This window comes from Coffea arabica, chromosome 2e (assembly GCF_036785885.1).
Source record: "Coffea arabica cultivar ET-39 chromosome 2e, Coffea Arabica ET-39 HiFi, whole genome shotgun sequence".
NCBI lineage: Eukaryota > Viridiplantae > Streptophyta > Magnoliopsida > Gentianales > Rubiaceae > Coffea > Coffea arabica.
In genome coordinates, this window is record NC_092313.1 from 74,060,658 (window position 1) to 74,086,361 (window position 25,704).

The 25,704-nt window shown below is 35.2% G+C and overlaps 1 protein-coding gene across 1 annotated transcript in view; it reads right to left on the minus strand.

Annotated features, from left to right (window-relative positions):
- LOC113727956 (BEACH domain-containing protein C2-like) overlaps positions 1-19,859 on the minus strand; it is a 37,028-nt gene extending 17,169 nt beyond the window's left edge. The window contains exons 1-9 of the mRNA XM_072081073.1: positions 19,660-19,859; positions 16,971-19,058; positions 15,587-16,374; positions 12,571-13,236; positions 11,762-11,896; positions 10,879-10,983; positions 10,542-10,655; positions 6,274-6,350; positions 690-771 (exon numbers count right to left, since the gene is read on the minus strand). Coding sequence (XP_071937174.1) covers positions 690-771; positions 6,274-6,350; positions 10,542-10,655; positions 10,879-10,983; positions 11,762-11,896; positions 12,571-13,236; positions 15,587-16,374; positions 16,971-18,996 — 3,993 coding nt within the window. The 5' untranslated portion in view covers positions 18,997-19,058; positions 19,660-19,859. The remainder of the gene's footprint in view (positions 1-689; positions 772-6,273; positions 6,351-10,541; positions 10,656-10,878; positions 10,984-11,761; positions 11,897-12,570; positions 13,237-15,586; positions 16,375-16,970; positions 19,059-19,659) is intronic.
- Positions 19,860-25,704: the final 5,845 nt, after the last annotated feature.

The window sequence follows — 25,704 nt, forward strand, 5'->3', positions numbered from 1 at the left end:
CTTAGTCAATATTATACCAACAACTTAATTTAAATATGATAATCTTCCATCTTCAGAGTTTTTATAACTGAAGAATGCACAATTAACTATTAATTGCTTTGTACAATTACCAATTGCTTAATTTTGTTCATTATATAGTTCCTTAGTTTATATTATGCCAATAATCAAAGTTTTGCACAAAAATTTAATATATTAAAGGTTTGATATTTTAGAAAAAAAATATTCACGAGCAAGGCACGTGAGTTATTACTAGTGAATCAAAGTTCAGTAATGTTGGTGAATGGATGAGTAAATAGAAGCCTAACTATAGATCTACATGAGTAAACATGTCCCGCATGCATTACCTGCTTCCTAGGATAACCAATTGTCCTACTGATGGATGAAAATAAATATGCCATAGCTTACAGTAATATTTAACGCAGAGAAGCTCACTGGATCAACACATTGCTTACTCTGAATTAGAACTTATGCAAGTACAATCATTAGTTGGGCTTCTATTTTCATGCAAAAAGTAATAAGGAAAGTTAATTTAACTTTGAAAAAAATCAACTTAAAAGGGCCTAATAAAAAAATCAACCCCTTGATAAATGAACCACAGGATAATATCCAACAACAAAATAAACCAAGGCAGTATGAGGAGAAAGTTTGACATTTAAGCAGAGGAACTGGAGTTCAACATATGAGGTTACCTGAACCTGAAGTTCTCTGGCAGCAAAGTCTAGTAAGTCACTCAACAGCCTTCTTTTGAACATAGGCAATGATTCCTCACGTCTGTGGCAGGAAAAATAGCATTGAAATTGATGTTTTAGTAACAATGCAAGTATTCATGTTGCTCTTTAATTAAAAGAAAGCTGTTATAATTTCAGGTAAAGAAAATTATAGTGAATGAAGTTAGATGCTGTCTCACACTGTAAGCATGACTGTATCAACAGAAAGCAACCTCACTAGTCACATTAAAGTTCATAGTCCACTAAATAGCTTATAGAATCAGTAGTCAACAGCTTACATAAGCATAAATGTTAGGCTTCAATGTCCATTGAAGATGATTACCTACTACAGAACAGAAAGCAACCTCACTAGTCACATTAAAGTTCATAGTCCACTAAATAGCTTATAGAATCAGTAGTAAACAGCTTACATAAGCATAAATGTTAGGCTTCAATGTCCATTGAAGATGATTACCTACTACAGATGCCAATCTCACAGTGTTTAGTTTCACATGTTAAAACCCCACAAACTGTTAATTCACATGTATAAAATCAGACTGAAAATAAAAATCCGATAAGAAAAAGAAAATAGGGTTTTACTCAGTCCATTGTATCCCAATAACCCCTCTATAATGGCGAAAGTTGACTAGATAACAAGAAACCTAATTTGCTATCATATGTGTAAAAGAAGCAATTACAATCAGAGAAGCACCAAAAGATTAACAATAATGAAGCATATGATGTGGCTAATTGAAGTAAAATTACACCATACCAGGAAAGAAGGTACTAAAGTATTCGGTATATTACAGAAGAAAAGGTGCAACCAATTAAGTCCAACAAATATCATCTAAAATAATGAATTTGCACCAAATTAAGCGTACAAGTGTTGAAATACAAGAGATTATTTCAAAAAGTCCTTTCTTTATGCTTCAACTTAGTTAAGATATACAAAACCTCACCAATTAGTCCTTCATTCCTATTTAATCCTTCTGGAAAATTATAAGTCCTATCAAACATTTTAGGACCATTAAGCCCTAGTTGATAAGCACATCTAAATGATTCTGAAGTAGTTGTTCCTTAACTCCTTTTTTCCATTTTAACCTTTGAAATTCAGAGCTTCAAATGATAAAATCTGGCAATCCCATTTTTAGTTTCTTTCGATATCTATCATATATGAAAAGTAAGGAAGTTCTTATCTTGAAAATGTGCATGCTAGTACAAGCAATATTTCTGATAAAGCAGCAGAAATGATATAAGGTGTCTAGAAAATTTAGAATTTTCCAGTTATTAAGAAATTATATTTTGATATAAGAGAAAAAACTCTATGAAAATGAAAAGATAAAGTAGAGGAATCAAGTTCTACTAAGGGTATGTTTGGTTCCCCATGAAATTGGGGTTTAGAATTGGAATTGGGGCTCCAATTCTAATTCTGTTGTTTGGATTATGCTCCAATTGAAGAATTAGAATTCAATTTGAATTCTATGGGAGTCCAATTCCATGAATTGAATTCTTTACCGGACCAAAAGAATTCTAATTCCAATTTCACAACTAAACCATAAGAAATGGATATACACGCGAATCTAACATGGGTAAAAAATTAAAAGCGGGTCAAATATACAAGCATCCCTCTCTCCTATTCTAATTCACCATTTTTTCTCAGCCGCAAGTGCTCCTGCTCTCCACCATCGCTTCTACCTCTGCCCTAACATTTTGCCGCTTCCACCATCGTTTCCCCTATCGCTCTTCGTTTCAGCCATCCCTCTGCCCTTCGCCTCTCCTGCCACGCATCCACCCATCATCTTGCCAATCGCAAGACTAATCTGAGTGCTCTCTCCTTACCCCTGCCTAATTTTCTCGAATTGGGTTCTTCAGTCTTGAAGGTAATATCTCCTAAGAATTTGCACTGAAATTTGACGTTTTCTTACAAAGCACTGCCTAACCCTTGAGTGCCAGATATTAATTCTAGTAATGGTTCTTGACTTTGGTTTTACAGCCCAGCAATGGCTCAGAACCTACAGTTGGAAAGACCCTTGTTAAGGACGGAGGTCTATTTTTTTATAGAAACTTGGTACTGGATTGGTGTATGAGCAGCATGTTCAATCTTCTTTTTATTGAAGTATTGACATTTTTAGAGCGTAAGCCCCACGTACAACCTTGTTATCATGCAATTTTTGTTCCTAATATACTATATAGTAAAGAAGTCCATGTCTTAATTTTGTGGTGTCAACTTAATGTCAGCTCTAGGAGATAATAAAGCTGTTATTCTTGAGGATGATGAGCAAAACAAGGATAGACGGCAAGTTGCATCACATCCTGGAGGTTTGTGGTCTATTCAACTCCAGCCTTTTGCATATGCAACTCAAAGATAAATACTCTGTATCCCTTGATAAAATAAGTTCAGACTTTAGACAAGGTTTGAAACGTGATATATACATTTTCCCAAGATTCAATATAAAGTTTAGTACTCAATTAGCGCTTAAATTTAATGGATTCTAAAAGTACAAAAGGAGGAAGAAATAAAGAATCTAAAATGCACCAAAGGAGGGAGGAAATGGAGAAAGAAAGAATCTACCGACAGAAAGAAAATGGAGTAAAGAAAATTGAGGTTATTGACATTCAACAAGGGAACTTATTTCATCCTAAAGCTGCATTCTGGTGATTTAATTACTACTTCTGCTGAAGTCTTTAGTAGTGGATGCAATTTTAGTCAAGTTAATGAACTTGTATTTGTCACAGTTGATGGATTCAAATAAGCTGTGGTGTGATTGTTCTCAACAAGACCACAATTTTGGTTTGTTCAAGAAGCGATGGACCATTTTGAGAGATGTATCGTTTTTTTGATGTTAAGACTCATGTCATGATAATTAATGTCATGATAATTAGTGCTCAGCAAGTTGTGAGAATATATGATCTTCAGCATTCTTTGCAAAAGGTCGAAGAAGCTCTCTTGCAGGGACTAGAGCAACTTCACTTGTGCAACCATGTACAATCTGTTTATGCATGTGGATTTGTGTATGTTTGGCAGCACACCTTTCCACTGATAATTTTCTCTTTAAAAATCAACGAATTGCACAAGATGAGATATTTATGGTTTGTTGGTAACAAGTGATGCAGGTTTTTGTTCAAAACTGTTCTTGAAGTTTTGGGTCAAACGTGTCTGCATGAAAAGGCATGTTAATGTGGTCTTGTTAAGAGATACTTTAGACTTCATAGTTTCTTGTTTTTATTTTGTGAATAGTTACTTTCTTGTTCATCATTGTCCAGAAACTTTACTTACATACACAACGAACTTTATCTTGTTGTCTTACATACCCCAATTAGTTTTGTATCTAATATAATTTAATTAAGAATAAAGGAAACAAGAGTAATACTATATTTTTATTTTGTAGAAAAGGAACTAATTGGTTTTTTTCTTTAAAGCTTTAATAACAATTGGTTAAATGCAAGAAAAAATAAATTATTAAAGGCATTAATTGATTTTTTCCTTGAAACTTTAGTAAGAATTAGCTAAATGTTTAAAAAATTATTCCATACGAAAAAGAAAAAAAGAAAATTTTTATGTAAGCAAATGTTAGATGGAAACAATTCTAATTCTTAATGAATTCTTCTCGCATCCAAACAAAGAATTTGGAATTCCAAATGAATTCTATATCAATTCTATGCATTTCCCAAACAAAAGAATTCCAACGTTTTGGAATTCCAATTCCTAGAATTCTAATTCTATAGAATTTCAATTCCAATTCAATTCCAATTCTGTAGAACCAAACGTACCCTAAATGTAATTAGGAATTCATTGCTGATCAAGTTTGATAGGACATGATAATCCACCTTCCTGTTGATAGCAAGAACACCACCATACAATCCAACTTTGCCCACTCAGCAACTATAGACCATCATCCCCATATTCACCATTGAACCGTGGCCTTGTATGTGATTGCAAAATTCCATCAGGATAAAGAGTTTCACAAGGCCAACCAAGGCACAACCAGGTCCCCACTCAAAATCAGCTAAAAGCTACCAAACATCCGACATTAAGAGCCATAATTAACCTGACATCTGTAACTGTTCGACATGGCAAATTGCACTCACATGAAATCAATCGAGAACCAACCATTACTACACTTGCTACTCACTTATCAGCACCATCTCAATGGGACTAAAACAAAATCAGGAAGAAGACCTACTACAAAGTAATAGTCTTTCACTTCAAGACAAAAGGGAACTAAGATCCAAGAGGACAGGAGAGCAAAGTTGCAACATAATATCTCAGTTCATGGGGGACATGTAGTGATCTTTCTCCTGAGAAGGTGAACATCTCAAAAGCACCCCAATTCTCCGCCTCATCCCTTTTACAAATTTACCTGTCCATTTGGCTACTCATTAATGTCTTACTGTTCCCACTTTTCCTGGCCTAAATCAAACACCAAATTCCTATTAGCCCTAAAACCAGGAGTGCTTCTAAGCAACTCATAAATCCTTCTCCACTTTCAGTTCAATGCTTGTGTTTTCTAGCCAATTTCATAAGCAAACCCACACCTAGTTTTCCATAGCTAGTTCACTCATTTGGTATAAACATGGTCTAGAAAACAGTATACCAACATCCACAAATAGCTTCATATAAGAAATCCCCTAAAACTAACAAAGTCAAACTATACATCTCTCAGTTGTTCAGAAGAAACAGGCAACCTTAGGTCCCCCACAAAGGCAATTTAAACCACTCACAATTTTTTTCTTTGTTCTGTTTATGAAGGGCAGATGCCAGCATAGAATGAGTAATCTCAAGCAGCCTATAATCTGCCAAACAACATCCGTCCAAACTTCAACACAACTGGGGTAGACTCGCTAAATCCAAAAGAAGTATGTAGAACAAAAACCAGTTCAATAACCTAAAAGGGTACTCCACACCTTTAAAACCCCTTCTGTGTCCTTTCCCACCCTAAAGAATTCTTCAAAAGTATCATTCAAAGCCAAAGTTTCTTTCCTCTTCTTAAATAACCTGACTTGATCATAGCATCTCAGGAGGCACACAAGGTAAAAGCACAAAACTTTTTGGAGTTTCAGGATTCTAATTACTCAGGACAGAGTACCATAGCACTTAAATGCAACATGATGTTCACATGATGCAACACCAACCCCAAGATGCTATGAATTGCATTAACATGGGATAACCACAGCCCTCAAAGGTGTTTACAGTCGTTATTAGTTCAACAATAATATCACTCACACATGATTGAAGGCTTCAAATTACCAAATACATATAAACAAGAAGGACATGTACTTGGAGACATGCAAGCAACAGAATGACTAATTTCATTAGCTTATACAACCAAAAGGAAGCCACAGTTGACTATTAGAGGACACAAGAATATAGGAACGCCACTAAGATTACTAATGTTCTTTCCAAGACAAACTTAACATGGAAACTAGGTCCAATCTCAATATTGTGAATTCCTACTGTATCTTAGACCTTCTGAAAATCAGTGACCATTGGAGGCAGTTAAAACAAACAACATAAGTTGATATTTTCTAACAATTTCAGAAAGGTAGAACTGATATGTAGTGGCACCTGATTCTTTGGTCTCCTGTGCTAGAACCACCCACCATCGAGAGCCACTCTGCACAATGAATTGTAGCTTCAATATCCTGTCAAAGCGAAGTATTCAACGAATAACATGAATGAAGCGGAAGGAGACAGAAGTTTAGAAGGTTATACAGAACAGAAAGGCTCGTCAGATACCAGAGGGAAAAAAAATCAAACATACAAAAACAAAGGTGAAGCTCACAGAATTATGTCAGGTAGCAATCAAGTTGAGAGGCACTTTGATAGGCTACTACACCTTAAGCAACAAAATACTACATTTTGTTCTCTTTTCTTCCATAAACGAAGTACTATATTGGCAAGCAATATAAGATCCAATGCCAAAATTAATGAGGCCCTAGTCTCCTTTATTGACTCTAATTAATGGGTCTATATATAGACAACATTTACATAGGCCCTGTTTGACAACTCAATTCAGCGCTTAATGGGTTCAGACCTTAATATGTTCAGACATGTTTGATAACCAAAAATAGAACGTCTTAGGTTCCATATCAATTAGGTATTTTTTGGGGTGTTTTTCAAAAATTTTTCTATGGCAGTATATGTGAAAAACTTTTACTGTAGATAGTTAGATGTTTTTAGAGGTAGGTTCCACATGAATTAGGTATTTTTTGGGGTGTTTTTCAAAAATTTTTCTATGGCAGTATATGTGAAAAACTTTTACTGTAGATAGTTAGATGTTTTTAGAGGTAGGTTCCACATGAATTAGGTATTTTTTGGGGTGTTTTTCAAAAATTTTTCTATGGCGGTATATGTGAAAAACTTTTACTGTAGATAGTTAGATGTTTTTAGAGGTGTTTTTGATGATGTATTTTGGGATATTTTAGAATTCAAAATTGTTTTAGGGCATTTTTTGAAAATTGAAAATAATACCACCCCCTCCCTCCTCTCTCCCCCCTCTCCCACTTTCTCCCCCTCCTTCCTCCTCCCCTCCCCTCCCTTCCCCCGCCTCCCCCATCCCATCTGATCGCAGCCTCTGTTTGGCACCCCCTGTTTGGAGCATTTTAAAAAGATTTTTCTCTTTTAAACTGCCTTCTATAGTAACTTGCTAAAAACACCCTAAAACACCTAAAATAGATACTGAACAAAAACACCCCACCATCACCTCCACCCTTCCACCGCCACACCCCCTCACTCATCCTGTCCTAGGAGGGGTAAGGGATCAAGGTGGTGGTTAGGAGGTGGTGGGGAGGATTGAAGGGGAGAAGGAGAGGGGTGGCAGGTGAGAGAGGGACAAGGAGAGGGAAAGAGGTGTTTTGGACAAACACCAATATATCATAAAACATCTACAATAAGCTCCAGTAAGTTTTAGACAAACACACCAAAAACCACACCATCTAAACAGACCCAAAAATCACTAACAAATGTTTATTTATTAGGTAAGTTAAAGAGGAGATGGCAAACTTTGCCATTGCCTTGATATACTTTATATAGGATACTGATAGAAAAATGATCCAATTGACAGCCTGCAATCATCTAAATATCGCATAATGTGTCAAGTACACTTGCTAACCTTAAAAGGGAAGAAAATCCTTGAATAGTAAACAAGAGCCTCTAGTTATATGGATCGAAAGATTTCAAAACATGCAGGAGCAAGACATGGTTGTCTTCATGAATCAAAATGCTTTGTGAAGCCAAATGCAGCGAAAATTAATTACAAATTTCTAAAAACTTTGATGGAGTTTCTCATTTAATTTAATTAGTTAAAAAGATGACTGCCAGTTTGTCCTTAATCTCGTTTTTCATTTGCCCACTCCATATTTGATGGACCAGTATTTAGCTTCTGCTCTTCAGCTCTCCCTCCCCCCCATTTAAATATCATAGTTTAATTGGATAAGGTGTCAAGAGATTTTTAAAAAAAAAATGTGGAGTCTTCCATATTTGTATATTAGAATCTAAGGAGGTAGTAAAGCACACGTATGACGACTAAATATCATGGACGTACAAGGTATTTGAAGAAAACAAAAAAATTAACTTAAAGTAGGCAATATTTTGGTATGCACTAAAAAGCCAAGACACTCAATTTAGGACAAAGGAACTATAATATTTCTTTGGACTTGACTTGAAATAGCAGCAGTCCATATTCAAGGAAAAGTTTGGGGTGGGGAGGGGGAGCAGCAAATGTTTGACAAATATTTTATTTCGAAATCTTGTTCCTTTAGATAGTACAAGAAGCACCAGTATCCAATTAAATCATATATATACATTGGCAGTTCTAATCAATTAACTGAAAAATGTCATACTTTCACGTTAGGAAACAGATATGAGAGGGACGATGGGGAGCATGCCCCAATTGAAAACAGGACTTATGTGGTACATGAAGGGTCACGCTAATCAACTTACATAACAATCCATGACACATTCATTGAACTAAATTTACATGACAAAACAAAAATTAAGCCATCGAACAACATTAGCATGCCTAAAGGTTTTAATGCTCATATTCATCCTCAACACAATCCCATTAAATGTGTATTAGTTGTCTCTACCTCCACCTATTTGACATGTTGAAAAAGGCCCAAATAATGATGCTGTAGATATTTTCCATATTCTCCAGATTTCAACTTGAATTGAGTATTTTAAGTGGACCATTATCTAAAAAAACATTTTCTTCAACTACTTCATAAGATAAAAAGAATAAAAGATAACAACCCCTTTTTTTGCCAAAAACAATAGCTAGTTTAGATCCAAAGCATTTCAACATCCGAATTCTAATTAAAAAAAATCAAATAATGGTTATAATAGTTGATGTTCTTAAAAATATGTTTCAATTGAAGCCCAAAAATCTCAAGAATATTTCTATCATCCACATCTTAGTTTCAGAAGCTTATGATCTTATTATGTTACAAACTGGAATAAACAAAACCATTGCAATTTTAGAATTAACTTGAAGAACAACAAACAAATAATGAAATGTCTTTTAGTCCAAAGATGTGGTAGTGCTGGTTGAACCAAAATCTGAATTCCAAAGAATAACAGAACTGTACATATAAAGAAACAGATCAACACTACAATGGTAGAGTATACATCAGCACATAGCCATTCCACTAACCAGAGAAGTTTAACTACCCAGGATTACAGCTAAAATGTGTTTCAACATTCAATCGTTCTCCAATGATAACCTCTGAAGAAACCAGAAGCATCATATTTCTCTCACATAGTTCAAACCCTTTAGGGAATCTCTCTCACTTTAGAACTACCAATCTAGCTTAGCCAAATAAAAACCATAGGATATCCTGAACCTATTTCAAAGAGGTCAACTAATCATCCAGTCTGCAAAAGTTAAACCAATTTCTCAACTCATGTTGTGTCAGACATTATATCCCTCCTTTAAAGCTTTCACCAAAGATCATTAGGCACCATATTCAACACATATGATAAAAAAAAAGTTTCTACTTTAGATATAAGTTTCTCTACTCCACTGATTACTTTATATGACAAATGATGATATAAATATTAAAGAAAAAAAATGCTTAGAATCAAACAGCAAATTAGTACAGCCAAGAGAATGCTTAGAATCGAATAGCCCCATAAATATCCAAAGTTGAATATTTGTGACTAAAAGAGGATCTTAAATCTCCAAAATAGGAGAAGTCAGTCATTATAGACCAATTGATGAAATAACGATTGAAGAGAAATGACAATGAATGGTCTTTGCGGCCCATCAGTTGTGAACTTTTGTACCCATATTAGATTTTTTTTTCTTTTGCCTTCATCTTCTTCTATATTAAGCCCATATGTTGGATATCTCACCCCAATACGTGAGTTTAAAAACTTTTATGCATATGTAGACATAGATGTTGCACATACATGCGTAGAAATGGGCATAAAAAGTTTTATTCTAATTCGCTAATTTTGGAGCTAAACAACACATTTTGCATGGCCAAGCTGATGGTAAATTGAAATCCAATATTTCAGGTTCAAGTCAAGCAAAATTGATTTGAGCCTTATTAAGCTCCAGCACAAGCAATTTGTATAAATCAAATAGTTACCATTCGCTAGCCTATCTTAAAGAGAACTCATCCGACCACATTGATAGAATCATCTCATCTCTTTGGTACAACCAATGATTCCCCTCGTCTACTAATCTGCCTAGATCTGGATGTTCCTTTACCTTCCAAATTTTCATTGTAAGTGGACATGGTAACATCACAAATATATATAACCACACATATGCAGATACAAACTCACACATGCACAACAGATATAAACAAGAGATTTGAAACAGAATTAACCTGCCATCCATCCTTCTGGCGCATTGAATACTCTAATATGATTATCAGGAAGTTGTGTATAAGGTCTTCCACATCTTTCAGGCTTGATGAAGTTTCAGTTGTAACAACACTTGTCTACATAAGAAAGGTAGGCCCCAGGAAAAGAAGAAAAGAAATGGACATGTCAGATATACACAAAAATTAGAAGAAAAGCAGCCTCTGCACCACTTCACGAGGGAAAGAAGAAGCAAAAAATACTTCCTAAATTCGTTTACTAAGACGTCATCAGAAACATTAAAGATTCAGTAAATTAAAAAGAAAAAACAAATAAGCTGAAACTATTAGCACTTATTGCTACCTCATAATTAGATATAAGAATTTCCAAAATCCACTCAGGCCATTCCTCCATGGCCGTCAAGCTCCTCCTATTCTCCGGATGACTGCAAGCCAAGATTAGGAGATCCTAAAATTGAGTAGAGAACAAGCAGGATGAGAAACTGAAGGACCAGGGAAAACCATGTCTAAACACATGGTTAAGGGAAAATTGACCGAAATTTACAGACCTACTCTATTGTAATACTTCAGTCTGTTATGATATAAAATCTGCACTTCCTCATAATCTATCCATCCTATCCACTACAGTGGAAATTCATATATCTTACAAGCATCTACAGGAGCAAGAAAGCATTATTTTGCACCTATGATTCCTTCCAACACATTTTAGCCCTTATATCCATGCGAACAATCCATTTTAAGACTAAAAGAACAAAAAGCAAGGACACATGCATGCTTACGTTCTCACAGGCCTTCCATAATTGCTAGTGGTTAACAATAAAATAGAAACAACAAAAGCCATAACATGCTAAAGATGATCAATATGAATAATGTGCTTTAGAAGTCATTTGTATGGGAAGATGTAAGAAATAAAATTATGATAATTCGGTCATATCACATACTACCAGAAACTATGGGATTGAATTGAAGATGGAAATAGATATGTGGAGCATTACCCGCATCTGAGATGATGTTAATATTCAAGTACAGAATATCCAACGATCATGAAATCAAAAATAGTACAAATTCAGCAAACTTTATCAAGCTTGATTTTCATTTCATGCCATACGAATTTTCACCGCATGCAAAATTATCTTAATAACGTCAATTCATTGGATCAAACCCTATGAAACTGAAAGAAAGATAAGATTGATTAGTTAGAGAAAATGCAAAATCCAACTTAATACCTGAAGTGCTCGACTTTGAAATGTCTTGGATGCGTATGGAAGTGACCGTAGAAGAACTAACAAAAGCTGTAAATGCTCAAAGCGATGACCAGAGTCATAAAAGTTCAGTCCATCATCTGTTGAAGGAGCATTTAACTGCAACATAAGGATCACACCTTAGATCCTTCTAAAACATTCTCCTCAAGCACTTTTCCAGTGTCAAAGTTAATCAGTACTAACAGAAACAACAACAATAATGATTGTAAATAGTAGTAACTACAACTAACAATTACAGTCGTATTAATAACGAAAACAACAACGCAACTATATTAATCTCTTCTGGCAGTAATACATCACCTCAACTCCTATCAACACAAGTTCTTCTACCTATAAAAAGATGAAAGAAAACCTCTACATTTTGTTCTAAAAAAACTAATGCAAATCATTACAAACTCGGTACAAGTAATGTCGAGGAAAGCAACAATCATCAATATTGCTACAGTCAAATGCACAACCATGCTCACCAAGACCCAATAGCAATTGCATTTCTCTAAAAACTAAAATTGCCATTCTAGTTGCAGTGCAGAAATCATTTCACCTAAATGCAAAATGATTATTTCAGACAAATAAGCATAGAACTCATTTAAGACAACTAGAAAAAGCGAATATTAGAACATTTCTTCTACATGGCTTCAGTAGAAAGGACGATGCTAAGAAATTTGGTACCCTACGAATATGTTTTTGGCATATATGTTTAGCTGCGAAAATCTTGGGAAAGAGAAAAAATGAGGTAAAAAATTCAAAACCAGGAGTCATAGAGCAAGTCATACCGAGGCCCCTAATAATGCTGTGTATACTCTGCTAGTCATAAGCCTGTTTGGTGCTGCTTGGAAAGCTCTTTGTAAAGCAAAAAGTAGAAGTGAAACCTTGTCATCAAACATGGTCCCCCCTCCCTCAAGCAAACCAAGAAGATTATTACTCATATCTGGAGGAGCGTGTGTACCAAATTTCAGATGTCCTGATATAACTAAAGCACCTAAGATGTTAATAATGCCAACAACAATGCTATCACTTTTGTCTGCATTGTATACATTCTTTCTTGCATTTTCAGCACTTATTGAAGAAGTGATGCCACCTAAATTCCTGAGGAAAAGATACTCAGATACAGATGACATCCTTTCAATGGTAGAAGACTCAAGTTTCCCTTTTTCAGGTGAAGCTAATTCATTTTCCTCCATATGTCCTGTATTACCGATGCGGCTACTTTCCAAAAGTCCATCTTGATTGTTTAAATCTGATTTCCCTGTTGAAAGAGATTTTTCATTCTCAGTCGATAATTCTGGTTCATCCAGGTCTCCAGCTTTTGCTTCACGCTGCAATAGGACTAGAAGGGTTTCTATACCACCATATGCCATAAATGCCTCAGAAAAGGTCTGAGCCCTGGATGCGTTGGGCTGTACAACCAACCTATAGATGAGATGCAATACCCTGGAAACCTGTAGGCATGAAAAATGAGATACATGCAAACCCAGTGATCTAGCAGAAAATGCTGGGACTAACAAGATTCATAGTTATGAAGTTTGAATCATTAGCTAGAATCAAAATTGTGGATGCTAACATATCTGAGCTTCAGGATGAAATCCTCAATCTCAAACTTAAAGGGCCAAACTGATATGAAAATCAAGTAGTTTGGAAGTGGAGAAAAGAAACTCTGACAGCAGAAATATTTTAAGCACTTCAAATAATTACACCACAGATCAAATAACATGTCCAGTATGCTTAAAAACGTGCTCCTAACAACAAATAGAGAAGTGCAACCAGCATGCTCCAGCCATAGCATAACAAGCAAATGCAACTGATTATCCAGATTCATCAGGACACCTTATCTTTTCTACTAGATCAACTTAAAAGATATATGAGCTTCTCTGACAATACTTGAGAATAGTAAACATAGTGAATAAATTCAAGTTTACAGGTGTTGATGACTTGAACACTGCTAATCTGACGGAATTGATAGAGTAGAAGCAGTCAAAATTTGCTTGCATAATATTCCACTGAGTTTATGTAGGCATGTAGACTGAAACAGTCAGGACCAGTAGCAAGATGCCTTCATCTCAATTTACACCATTTCCGAGAGTCAAATAGAAAAGAGAAGGAAAGGTACGATCTTCGTAGGTATTCGAACTAATCAACAGAGTGGCATCACAAGAGAAGGGCAAAATAAGCACACAACTCCCAAATATTACTCCCCAATCATACCTTTTCCACTACTAACCTTTGATAGACAAACATATGCTAAGACCCAAGGTTTTTCAACTAGATACAACAAAATACATATATGATCATTGGAATATAGGTATACATGTAGTCAAGGGAACCAGAAAAAATAACATTGAAATATTATTCCCCAATCTCTAAAGTTCAGAGTCATAGTTTTCCACAGCTAATCTTTAATAGGTTGGTATATTCTAACATATCAGATTCTCCAGTTCAAAAGATTAAATATCTATACTATACTTAAAGTTGGAGCCTTGGGTTTGGTGTAAACAAATTTTTGTCACTTTTTAGACTTCCATTTTTACCCTCACAAAGCTTAATTTTGCATGCTAACCAAAACCAGTTTTCAATCTGACTACTAAAGCACATGTTGCCAATATAACCATCCACAAACAGTGTAACCAATAAGATATTTATAATCTCAGTGAAAAATATCTTAAAAATCAAAATTTGTAATAGTTCATATAAATTTATGTAATGTAAAATTTATCTCTAAATTGCACACACATTGGGTGTGCCCTTAGCACTGGTATACATGAAACATCAACACATGTACACGTGTGCGAGCGTGCAAGCACAAGTAGGTATATATGTAAAATCATCTGAACCAAGACATCAGTACACCATATCTCTAAAACAGAGGAGTGCAAGTTGGACATGTCATGAGGAATAACTTAAAACAGACAGGAAATTGAAAAGGAAAAAAAAAGTGAAGGAATATATTCTGGGATGGATTACGTTGAGCTCTACAGCAATAATAACAAAATTTTTCAATACATCTTTTTTAAAAGATAATGCTGGGAGGGGAAGGGGGGAAATTCAGCCCCATAATTGAGTTAGTTAATACCCAAGGCATCTTAGAGTGCAGCAAGAGCAATATTAAATGAGATGGCACACCTTTCTTTTTTTTTGAGATTGCACAGTTGATTACACAGAAAATTATCAATCGAATTACAGGTGCAAAATTGTTGTTAACACATCTGTTAGGAAACAAAAGAAGATATTTGGGCAGGTTCTATACATTCTCTAAAACATAATGTCATACTGCATACTATACAATCAGCAGTTTCAGAAAGTTTCAAAGGCATTTTCCCAAGAATTCTATAAGAAAAGGAAACAGACAAGCTAATAAAATCACATTTACAGAATATACTGCAGAACTTGGAGTTCAAGATACAATTTTAATGTGGATAATGGACAAAGATAACAAGCCCCAGACTAACATGAAATTTCAGTGTCAAATGATAAAATGGCATTACAAGTTGACAAAGAAGCTCATACTTCACAAGTAACAAGCAAATATAAGCAGGATGGCATAACATAATCTTTAAAAACGGAGATATGAAGCATGCCCATATAAGAGACACACATAATTATGTTCAAACTCCATGATAAAAAATAACAACCACGAAGCTTAGGAAGAACACATAAAAAGCATAATGTATATACTAATAGCAGAAATGAAGAGATATATAACTAAATAAATGCTCATGTGTTTGTTTGTGTGTCTATATAAGCCACAACAGATCAACCTAAAGAAACATTATCCACAATTAGAATTGCATGTACCTGATTCAATTGTGGACAGTCAACCATAAATCCGAGTAAACAACGCACATCATCCACAGCCACTGAAGGAGGAGCTGCCAGAACCAATAGTTCAATAACCACTAAGAGCTCATCAACCAATGCATTAACTTCACCAACAGGGCGAGCTGCATCATCTATAGAAAAGGTATCAACAGAGTCACTTTCACGAGTAGTCCAATAACAACGCCTGCAGCCATCAAGAAGCATCTGAATAGCATTAGCATCTCGCATAATGGATGACTCAGTAAAAACCATATCAGCAAGTGAAGATAGAAGCTTCTTTTGTAACCCATAGCTGCACAAGCTCCAGATCTTTAGATCCAGTAGCAGGGTACTAAAAAGCTGCACTTTGAGGGCATGGTTTTGTTTCTGAGATTGGCATAAGGATACAACTGCTGCAACAAGTTCCTCATTCCCTACTCCATCATTTCTTGCAGCATCAAGTGAGGACAGAGTTTGAAGGAGATAATTCAACACTCTCGACAAAACCTCAGGCCCTCTTCTACGACACAACTCTTCAACATTTCCAGGGTATTGAATGGCCAGAGAAATAATTCTGAATATAGGAGCAGCAAGAGAAGTTGTGGCCAACGACAAAGAAAGGCCACCTTGTTGTGGTTCTAAGCTATTGTCATGCACATTGCTTACTGTTAATGGAAGTAAAGACATGGGACCTCCATAAGACAAGGCCCAAAAAGCCTCTGTGGCCCGCATTCTATTTGCTACATGCACTTGCCCAAGAACTTCAGCAGGCCTTCGATGCATGCCTGAGACATTCAGGAACACTTCAACTAAGCAAAAGCAGTTGCACCATTTTTCAAGCTAGAAGCAGAAAGTGAATTGCAAAAATATCCACAACAACATTAAAAAAAAAAACAAAAGATTTTGAGGGCGAGATAGCAGATTTTATAAGAAAAGATAGATACATAAAATTATAAAACAACAAGAGCAACTCACAATGCATATATACAGGAAAAAGAAAAATAACGAAAAATAACAATCAAGAAAACTGATAAAATCAGAAGTTTGTCTACAGAAATTGAAGAATAGGAACTCAGAGGCATATGTGCCTGGTGTGTTTGTGTGAACATGTTTCATACAGAAATTTACTTCTTTGCAGGGAACTAGAAATCAAAAAAATTATTTAAAAAGGGATCTTGTTAACATTTCCATCCTCCAAAAGATAGAAAAGCATCCTAAAAATTAGAAATCATATGCACCATCCTGCAACAGAAGATGTCGTTGCATTTAACAGTACATCATTAGATAAGTAGATGAATTGCTTCTTGAAAGGATAAATAAGAGAAAGCATAAAATAAGTCCATTTTAATTTAGCTATAGACTGCATGACAAAATCTCAAACCTGCTACAGCAGAGGGGGAAGCATCTGGACAATAGCGCCCATTCAGTAAATTAGGGTGATAGAGGAGATGAAGGGACCCAGCAATTTCAGCATCCAGATTTGCATATTCTTCTGCCATCTTTTGTACATGGTCATTTGCAGCTAGCCATGGTAAACCAGCTCCATTACCAAAACAAGGTAGCACATCCCCTCCCCTAGAAGCCAAACGAATCATTTTCTCAGGCCCAATAGGTTCCTTAAAGATATATACAGGGCCCATTTCAGCAAACAAAGGACATTGACGACGACGCCGTTGTAAACCAGCCATTGTTGGAGGTGGATTAGTTCCAATGCAGCAAAATGCAAGTGGCTTGGAAATCCGTGGAAAATCAAAAGGACGATTTTCGTACAAGGATCCATCAATATATAACCTTAATTCGCTCTCTGCTTTCCCAAGTAGCCCCTGCTTGCAAGTATGTTCAAGGCCAATAAAGTACCAACATTGTGGCTTAAATGCATGAGTGAAATGCAGAGAAGCCTTCCTGCCTTTCCCACTTCCACATTCTACTACCAAAAACTGGGCATGAAAATATGCTTCCATCCCCTGATTATCAGCAGATAAGAAGCTGAAAAGCCGTGGCATGTGTGCTGTGCCTTCACCAGCTAAAGCACTGGCAGCAGCAGCTGCTGACATAGCTGATGATTTTCCTGATGTAGCAGCCGCAGCTGCAGCAATAGCTGCTGCGGCAGTTGCAGTATTTAGTGTGTCTGCAAAAGACTCGATGTAGATCCAGGTCGCAAATGCATATCCATTTATGAATGGCCAACGGCTCTCTCCAGGACCAAGCAAGCCAGAGCTTTCACCATCAAATTCAAATGTGCATGCTGGACCCCTTGATTCTTTTCCGCCCATTGCCTTCTCCAAAGAAAGAGTCAATCGAGCAGCCCATTTAGTGTGAAGTGTCTCTGTGATTACTTGAAACCACTTATACAAATCACTGGCACTGAGAGAATGCCCAGCTAAATACTGAATGCAATGACACAGAGGGGTTCCATCCCAACTCATTTGCTCACTCGAACCATCATCCTGAAGAAATATCTTAGCAGCTGACCGCAGCAAGACCCCTAATAAACCAGCCATGGAGCACATAGCTCTGTTCCTAGTGCAGGCACGCAAGATAGCAAGCAATCCTCTTACCATCCTAGTCCTAGGGGACATAAGACCTGCTATATCACCAACACAAGGTAGCCAAGGAATAAGTTCACCTGCCACAATGGCAGCCCGAGAGTTCAGCATCACACTAGGAGGATTGTTATCCTCATCCTCAAAAGATTCAACACCTCCCATTGTCGCAAGAAGGGAATCAACAACCAAGAACGCAACGGTATCAGCCTCTTCGCCATATCCAAAACTCTCAACACCGCTCACAATATTCTTTAGCTTGTCCAAGCTTTCAGGCTTTCCCATAATGGCAGAATCCACTAAATGCAATAGCTCTGGAGACACATTTGGCATAACCTGTTTCGGCCTAGGCTTTTGTGGTGAGTCAACAGGAGAGAAAGCACCGTCGCCATATGAATACATAGCAGAATCCACACTAACTGAAGAAGGGGACAATTGAACATCATGAACTGATTCACTCTCTGGCCCAGGGCTAGAAAAATGGCGATCATGGTGCACATCTGCATCTGGCGGAGAATTGAACCCTGACGGAACTGTCCCAAAAGAATACTCAAACAGGTCCTCACTCCCACCTGATGAATGCCTCAAACTAGCAGAACTTTCCAATTGTTTTGTCTCTTCTCCACCTTTATCTTGGTCTTTTAAAGAAACCTGCTCAAAATGGTCATCATCTGCAATTGAAGCTGCAGAATCTGGCCTTTGCAAACCTACACTATTTTCTATATCATCTGTACTAACACTTGTAATATCAACAATTCCTGTATGAGACGTCCCTACCCTTTCATCTATATTATCACCTTCTCCAATAATTTCTGGTTCCCTACCAGGAGTTTGTTCATGCTCGTTAACCTCTTCCCCTTCCATTTCTGCTATTAATTCAACCTAACCTAATGAAGTCTTCATCTGAAGCATTACTGAGTATTTACCTAAACAAATTGGGTAGCAAGAAAATAAGGCACATTACTGAAAAATAGAAAGACCCACATCTAGAACAAGTCCATATGAGCAAGAAACAGTTCAGCATATACTTGCACTTTCTCTCAGCCCAGGAAAACCCACAAATTTCACTCAACCACCCGAATTCCAATAACGAAAATACCCATGAAGTAAATCAGAAAGGAGCTAAATAGATACACCATGAGCATAGATCATTAAAAAGCCCCAAAAGAACAGTAGAACAAAAGTCTCCATCACTGTTGACCATCCTAAGAGCCAAATGTCAATCAAACCCGATGCTTAAAAGCTATAAATAATAAAACCCAGAAAAACAATTTAGTAATCCTTTATTGTATTTTATAGAAAAGCAAAGAATCCCAGTTAACTTAGATCCAGTTAATGCAATAAATTGTCGTCAAATTATAAATTTAACTATCCACATTCAGGATCAAAACATTGCATTTATGTTCTTATATTGAAAAAAAGGGGGCCCTGAAAGTGATCAAATCAAAGTGAAAACCAGCAGTAAATACATCTATAATGCAGAATTAAATGAAACGGAGGGTGTAAATGCTAGATATGGTTGGTTACCTTAAGAGATTGGAAATGAGTCGTAGCCCTCATTGATTTTGATTCAGGTAGAAATTTAATGAACGGACGAAAGAAAAAAAATGGTAAATCCAACAAAGAAAATGGAAGAATCTGGGAGGAAGAGAGATCGGAATAGAAGGCGAGTAGAACGCGAGAGAGAAGGCCGAGCCAGCCAAGTAATGAGACTGTATCAAGTACTCGTTACTAAAATATGGCCTTGCAGAGTAGAAATAGGCTTAGCTTTGTTTTTTCTTTTTCTTTTTCCACTTATTGGTTCTTTGGATCTGGGCTAAGACAGCTCTGCATTTGTCAAAACACGGAAAAGCCCATTTATGTCCAAAAGTGCATGGTGAAGTTTAATAGTTTTTTTTTTTTTGGGGGACAGAGTTATTACTAGGGTTTTGTACAACTAAAAATCTAGGTTAGATTTCTATAAAGTCAAAGGAGAGGCAAAAGGCCATAATACATCTATTAGCAGTTGATTTCACAAGCAGATTTAGAATTCTATAAGCCCTAGGTTTTTTACTAGGTTAGATTTCTATAAGGACTTTTTTGTTTTTTTACACAAGCAAATTTAGATTTATATTAGCACTAGGGTTTTTTCTAGGTTAGATTTCTATAAGGACATTTTTTTTTTTACACAAGCAAATTTTGATGAACGCAACATCATTATTGTTCAAATTTTAGTTCACTTTTTACCCACCTGCCATATAACCATACCTGATTGCGTAAAAAAAAAAAATCTGTACACTAACAGTGTATATAATATTAATCTTATAATTAAATATACTATAAAAGTGGTTCCACTAGTTGCAACTTAGAAAGATTTGAGTATTATGTTAATTGGAAGCTTCAATCCAATATTGGTGCATGTAGAAGCCTAAATTAATCTTTTCTTTTTTAATTAAACGGTGACTCCAAAGTTTACAAGAAAAAAAATAAAAAGGGAAGATTGCTTGAGGATTGAAATTAGGGACATTATGATTATTTGGCTAATCTTCGTGATTATTTGACTGATGTTTTTAGAAACAACTTCTTTTGCTTTTTGAATATGATTTATCTACACTTGGACCCATAAAAAGAGGTGGCTATAGCTTGAAATTAATCAATTCAGTGTAAGGCCAACCTTTTCTTATATCAGGATAGTGCTTCGATGCTAAAAATTTTAAAAAAAAAAAACTAAAACTAAAAGCTCAGTTGAAATATAGGCCAAGTTTGAGTAAAACTAAGCTTAGTCTACTAAGATTTTATTTATCTAATAATATTAATGTATTCTGAACATTAAGTTTTAATATTAAAGATAACAAGAATCTCATGATTATATTATAGGCCAAGTAACTTACTTTTTTTTTTTTTTTGGTTGACGGAGTGGGTGTTCGGGTCAATCCTTACGGGGTCCGACTAATCCCACTCCGACCCTGGAGGAGAGGCCCCTTCCCCCGAACACGGTAACCCTGAGACTCGATCCCTGGTGAGGGAGCTGGACAAAGACTTCCAAAGAGCTGTCGTGACCAAACGAGCTGCCCAAGAGGGGCCCAAGTAACTTACTTGAATGCAGGAAAGAAAAGAATAGCTTTTGAAATATTCATCTGTTTTCCATCTCGCTATACTTACATGATAATTATTATTAGGAACTGTTCTTTGAGAGGCAAATCAAGCCTTAATTTAAAAAGTAGCATGCTTAAGAATGACATAATTAACAATTTTCTTAATTTGTTAAACAGTATATATAATTTCAAATTGCTAAAATGTATTTTGTCCTCCTTTAATTTCAAATTTGGGCTAATTGCCAAGGTGATATTTAAACAAATTACAACATATTTAGGCAGTCCTTAAAACTATTTACTTGTTTTGTGACAATTGATTTTGGAATGCGCATTATTTTATTGGACTAAATTTTCTGCATGCAACGGCCAATGAGTGATTACACCTAAAACTTTTTCTCCAACTTGCTTGTATTTGAAGTAAACCAAGTGAAACAGGAATCAATAATATTTATTATTAGCTGTCGTTTGGGGAAAGGGAAACTTCTAAAGAAAGTAAAGCTAGCATGGCCAATATGCAAGATGATTTTGCAGCCATGATTAGCAATGCACATCTATGGATCATTTGGCCTTTAGGTATTGAAAAAGGGATCTTCTCTGGCCCTTTAAAAAAAAAAAAAAAATTTTCTCTGTTCCTCCTGTATCATTTCCTATTCCAAAATCTATTAAATCGTCATATATCATTCATAAACATCTTATTTTAATTCTTTTTCTTATCCCATTAAATTCTAAAACTACTAACAGAATAGAATATAAAAGATCGGGAACTAAAAAAATTAACTAGGAAATAACAAAAAATTAGTTAAGAACTTTTTAGTTAAATTTTATCTTTTTGACAATTAGCGCAAATTATTTAAGAATGATATTTAAAAAAAACAAAAAGGAGAAAAAAGGATATTTAAGAAAGAGAAATGCATTTAAATCTATTTTGGTCCTTCTGTGGGATGGGCTGAGTCAAAAAAAATTGTCGGTACTATGAGAAAAAAAACCTTGAAGGACAAAAAAAAAATTTATCAATTGACTTTCTATTGGTTTAGGGACTGCATTACCTACTTGTTCAGTCCATGTTTTATAGATTTCTTATATTCTGTGAAAGAGTACAATATCAAAATTTCCTGATTGTCTAACCTAAAGAAAATCTATTCTTGGTTAACAGCTTTCTTTTTTAAGTTAAAAAGATAGGTGAATTGAGTCAATTGACCGTGCGAAGAATTGAAATCACTCTAAAATAAGTTAATTGGCCCCTTTTTTTCTCTAATAATCATCTCATTGTAACTCCAAAATTAACCCCAACAGAAAAAAAAAAAAAAAAACTCTTTCCTAATGATAACAACAGCGAAGGTGATGCGTATGGGTTTGGGTTGGTGCTGTTGAAATTTGAAAAAGTTAAAAAAAAAAAATGCAAGTAGGATTAGTCATCAGCATTGACTAATGTTAGTAGTGATGAATATGGGTTTGAGCTGGTGCTGTTGAAATTCGAGACAGCTAAAAAAGGCGAGTAGGCTTAGGCTGTTAGGCATCAGCATTGACTGGTTCAGTTCAGCCCAGCCCGGTTCACCTGTACTTGGAAAAATTTTAAAGACCATTTCACGTTTCGCCGTGAATTTTTTCATCTTTTATTTTTAAAATATTAATTTTATATTTCTTATAAATTCAAATTAGTAATATTTGGTTCCAATCTAAGTTTTTTACTATTTTTTTCCTGAAAATCACTATGTGATCCACATGCAATCATTTTTTATGTACAAAAAAGTCAGATCTCATCTTTTTAATAGCAAAAATGGATAGGGAATGAGTTTGATCCCACCTTTTTTTTTAAGCAAAAATGATTATAATTTGGGCCAGATCTTATTTTGTTAGGGGCAAAAATTAATATGAATTGGATCATATATTTAATTACAGATGGGATCTAAACTTTTTACTCTTAAAAAAATGATCACGTGTGTGTCACGTGATAAATGCATGATAAAAAAGTGGTCAAAAACTTATATTGAAACCAAATTTTATCGACTGAATTTTATAAAGAATGTAAAATTATTATTTTAAAAGTGAAGAGCAAAAAAAATTTAATTAGTGAAATATGAAGGATGTTTTGAATGATTTTTTCCAAACAATTTACAATTCTTATTTTTTTTATTGACAACAAAAATTAAAGGGCCGGCATTTGTCTCATCCACCATGCGCTTACCAAAGCAAAGGCGGTCAATACTTATCTTTGCTTTGTTGTTCTTGTTCCACGCTTCATGGTTTTGCTTTTTGGGTACTAGTTGTTTCATTTTTTTTCTTTTTGGTTTTTCTCTGCATTGACTGGGTCAACTCAAACTTAAACGTCCGTACTCTTCCCTTGTTTTTGCTGTTAGATCTTAGAGATATGAATAGAGCTGATCAAGGTTCAGGTTTGAATCGGATCTACATTGAAATCGAATTAGTGATTTGTTGAATCAAAATTGAAATCAGATTTTGAAAATCGAACTTGGAACCATAACCATGAAAAAAGGTTCATGTTTAGGAATCGACACTTTAAGAATGATTCAAATCATAGAAAAATATATTTATTACCTAAATTTGTTTGGTCAATTTTGAGTTCAATATTAATAGTCAGCATCCAATACCAGTAGTCCAAATTATAGTTCAACAACCCATTATCCCATCCTATTAGTAGGTCTTGATCCTAATTCAAGGCCAATTCGTTTTGATCAATAATGAGGTATTTTTTCATAAATTTTTTTCTACCTTTATTGTCATTATTTTTAGGATCAATTCTATAATAATAAATATTTAAGCATAACTAAAAGAACCAGGCAGAATTGTAACTAAAAGAAATCAAAATCGTAATCGGAATAAGATTATAATCGAAATTGGACAAGAATCGGAGGTTCACGAGTTGTCAACATAGTTATCTCTATGAACTTATTCAAATTCAACCTTTCAAAAAAAATTAAAATTGTTGATTTTCAAATCGAAACTAGCGATTTTAGAACCGTGATCATGTCTAGATATGACGAGCAATTGTCAGTTTTCATGCCCAAATGTTAAACATCAAAAACCATTTAGAAGGTCATTGTCCGTCGTAAGGGGGAAATTTTTTTTTTTTTGGTTGATCGGCCAACAACTGGGTGATGTTCTGGAGGATTTTGATCCTCTGCCTGTAGGATGGTCCATGGCGCTGAAAGAAATAAAATATGGTACCTCTTTTTTTGGCTTACTAACAAGGAAACAGAAATGTCAGTATCAAAATAAGAGAAAACGTAAAGAAACGGGAAGAAGAAGACACCAAGTCCAGACGGATGTAATCTGTGACGCCCAATTATGCAAGAAAATGTCTGCGTACATGCAAGTGGTCGTCGATTACGATTATTTATTTTTTTATTGAGACGTGTACAAATTATTTTTTTCTTTTTGTAATATAATATGATTAAATTGTTGAACATTTAAAAATGATTATGTCGCACACGCATTCTGGACTTTGAGAGTTTTGACAAGTCATCTTCACTTTATTTATATATTATCCTACTATATCTTAATATAAGAGGAGTCGAGGCTCAATTAAATCTACAGGGATCGATTAGGATTAAACCATCATCATTGAATCAAACGGATGCATAAATTTTTTAGAAAAATCATACATTATAATAATTAATAAAAAATAAAATTTGAACTCCCGACCCGCGTCACGAGTCTTGAAGAGAGTCTTGGAGACAGTTTTGACGGTTGAGGCACGAAATCTTGTGATGTTGTATGGAGTATGAACGTGCCATGCGATGGACCGAAGCACTGTGTTTCGACTCTCAAGCCCGTAAATCTTGGGTGTGGACAAATTTTTAATTGGCAAAGAACTAGAACCTACACAGAAAGATTCCTTGGCAGCAAATGAATGGCCAACTATTTAGCATTTATTCTCCTCCATTCCAAATTTCTGCATCCATACTTCTTTTGCATTTCCAATCCTTGCTGTCCTTTCATGCTACATACCTATGTTTTCAGAACCGGACCGGATAGCGACTCGGCCGAGGTCAGGGGTCAGGGGTCAATGGGTTCGACCGGGGGTCGATAGGGGTCGAACCGGATGACGTCATAAATAAAAATTATTTAAAAATTAAAATATTATATATATAATATCTAATAATATATTGATATTAATAAAGACATATTCATATATATTTGATGTTTCAAATATATTTAACAAGAAAATACAAAGAAATTAGAACAATCAAGTAGCAATTTATATTATTTAATAAATATTAACAAGTTTAGAATTAAAATTATGAATTTAATTGAAAAATAACATCAAATTTTAGGACAATATTTATAAAGTATCAAATATTTGAGCTATATCAATAAGTTTTAACAATTTAGGGGGTCAAAACATAATATTAAAAAGTTTGAATTTTTTTTAAAAAAAATTACTGTTGAACCGGAAAAACCGGTTTTTTCCCGGTCAAACCCGGTCAAACCCGGTTTTTGACCGACTTTGACCGGATTTTAAATTTCCGGTTTTCTA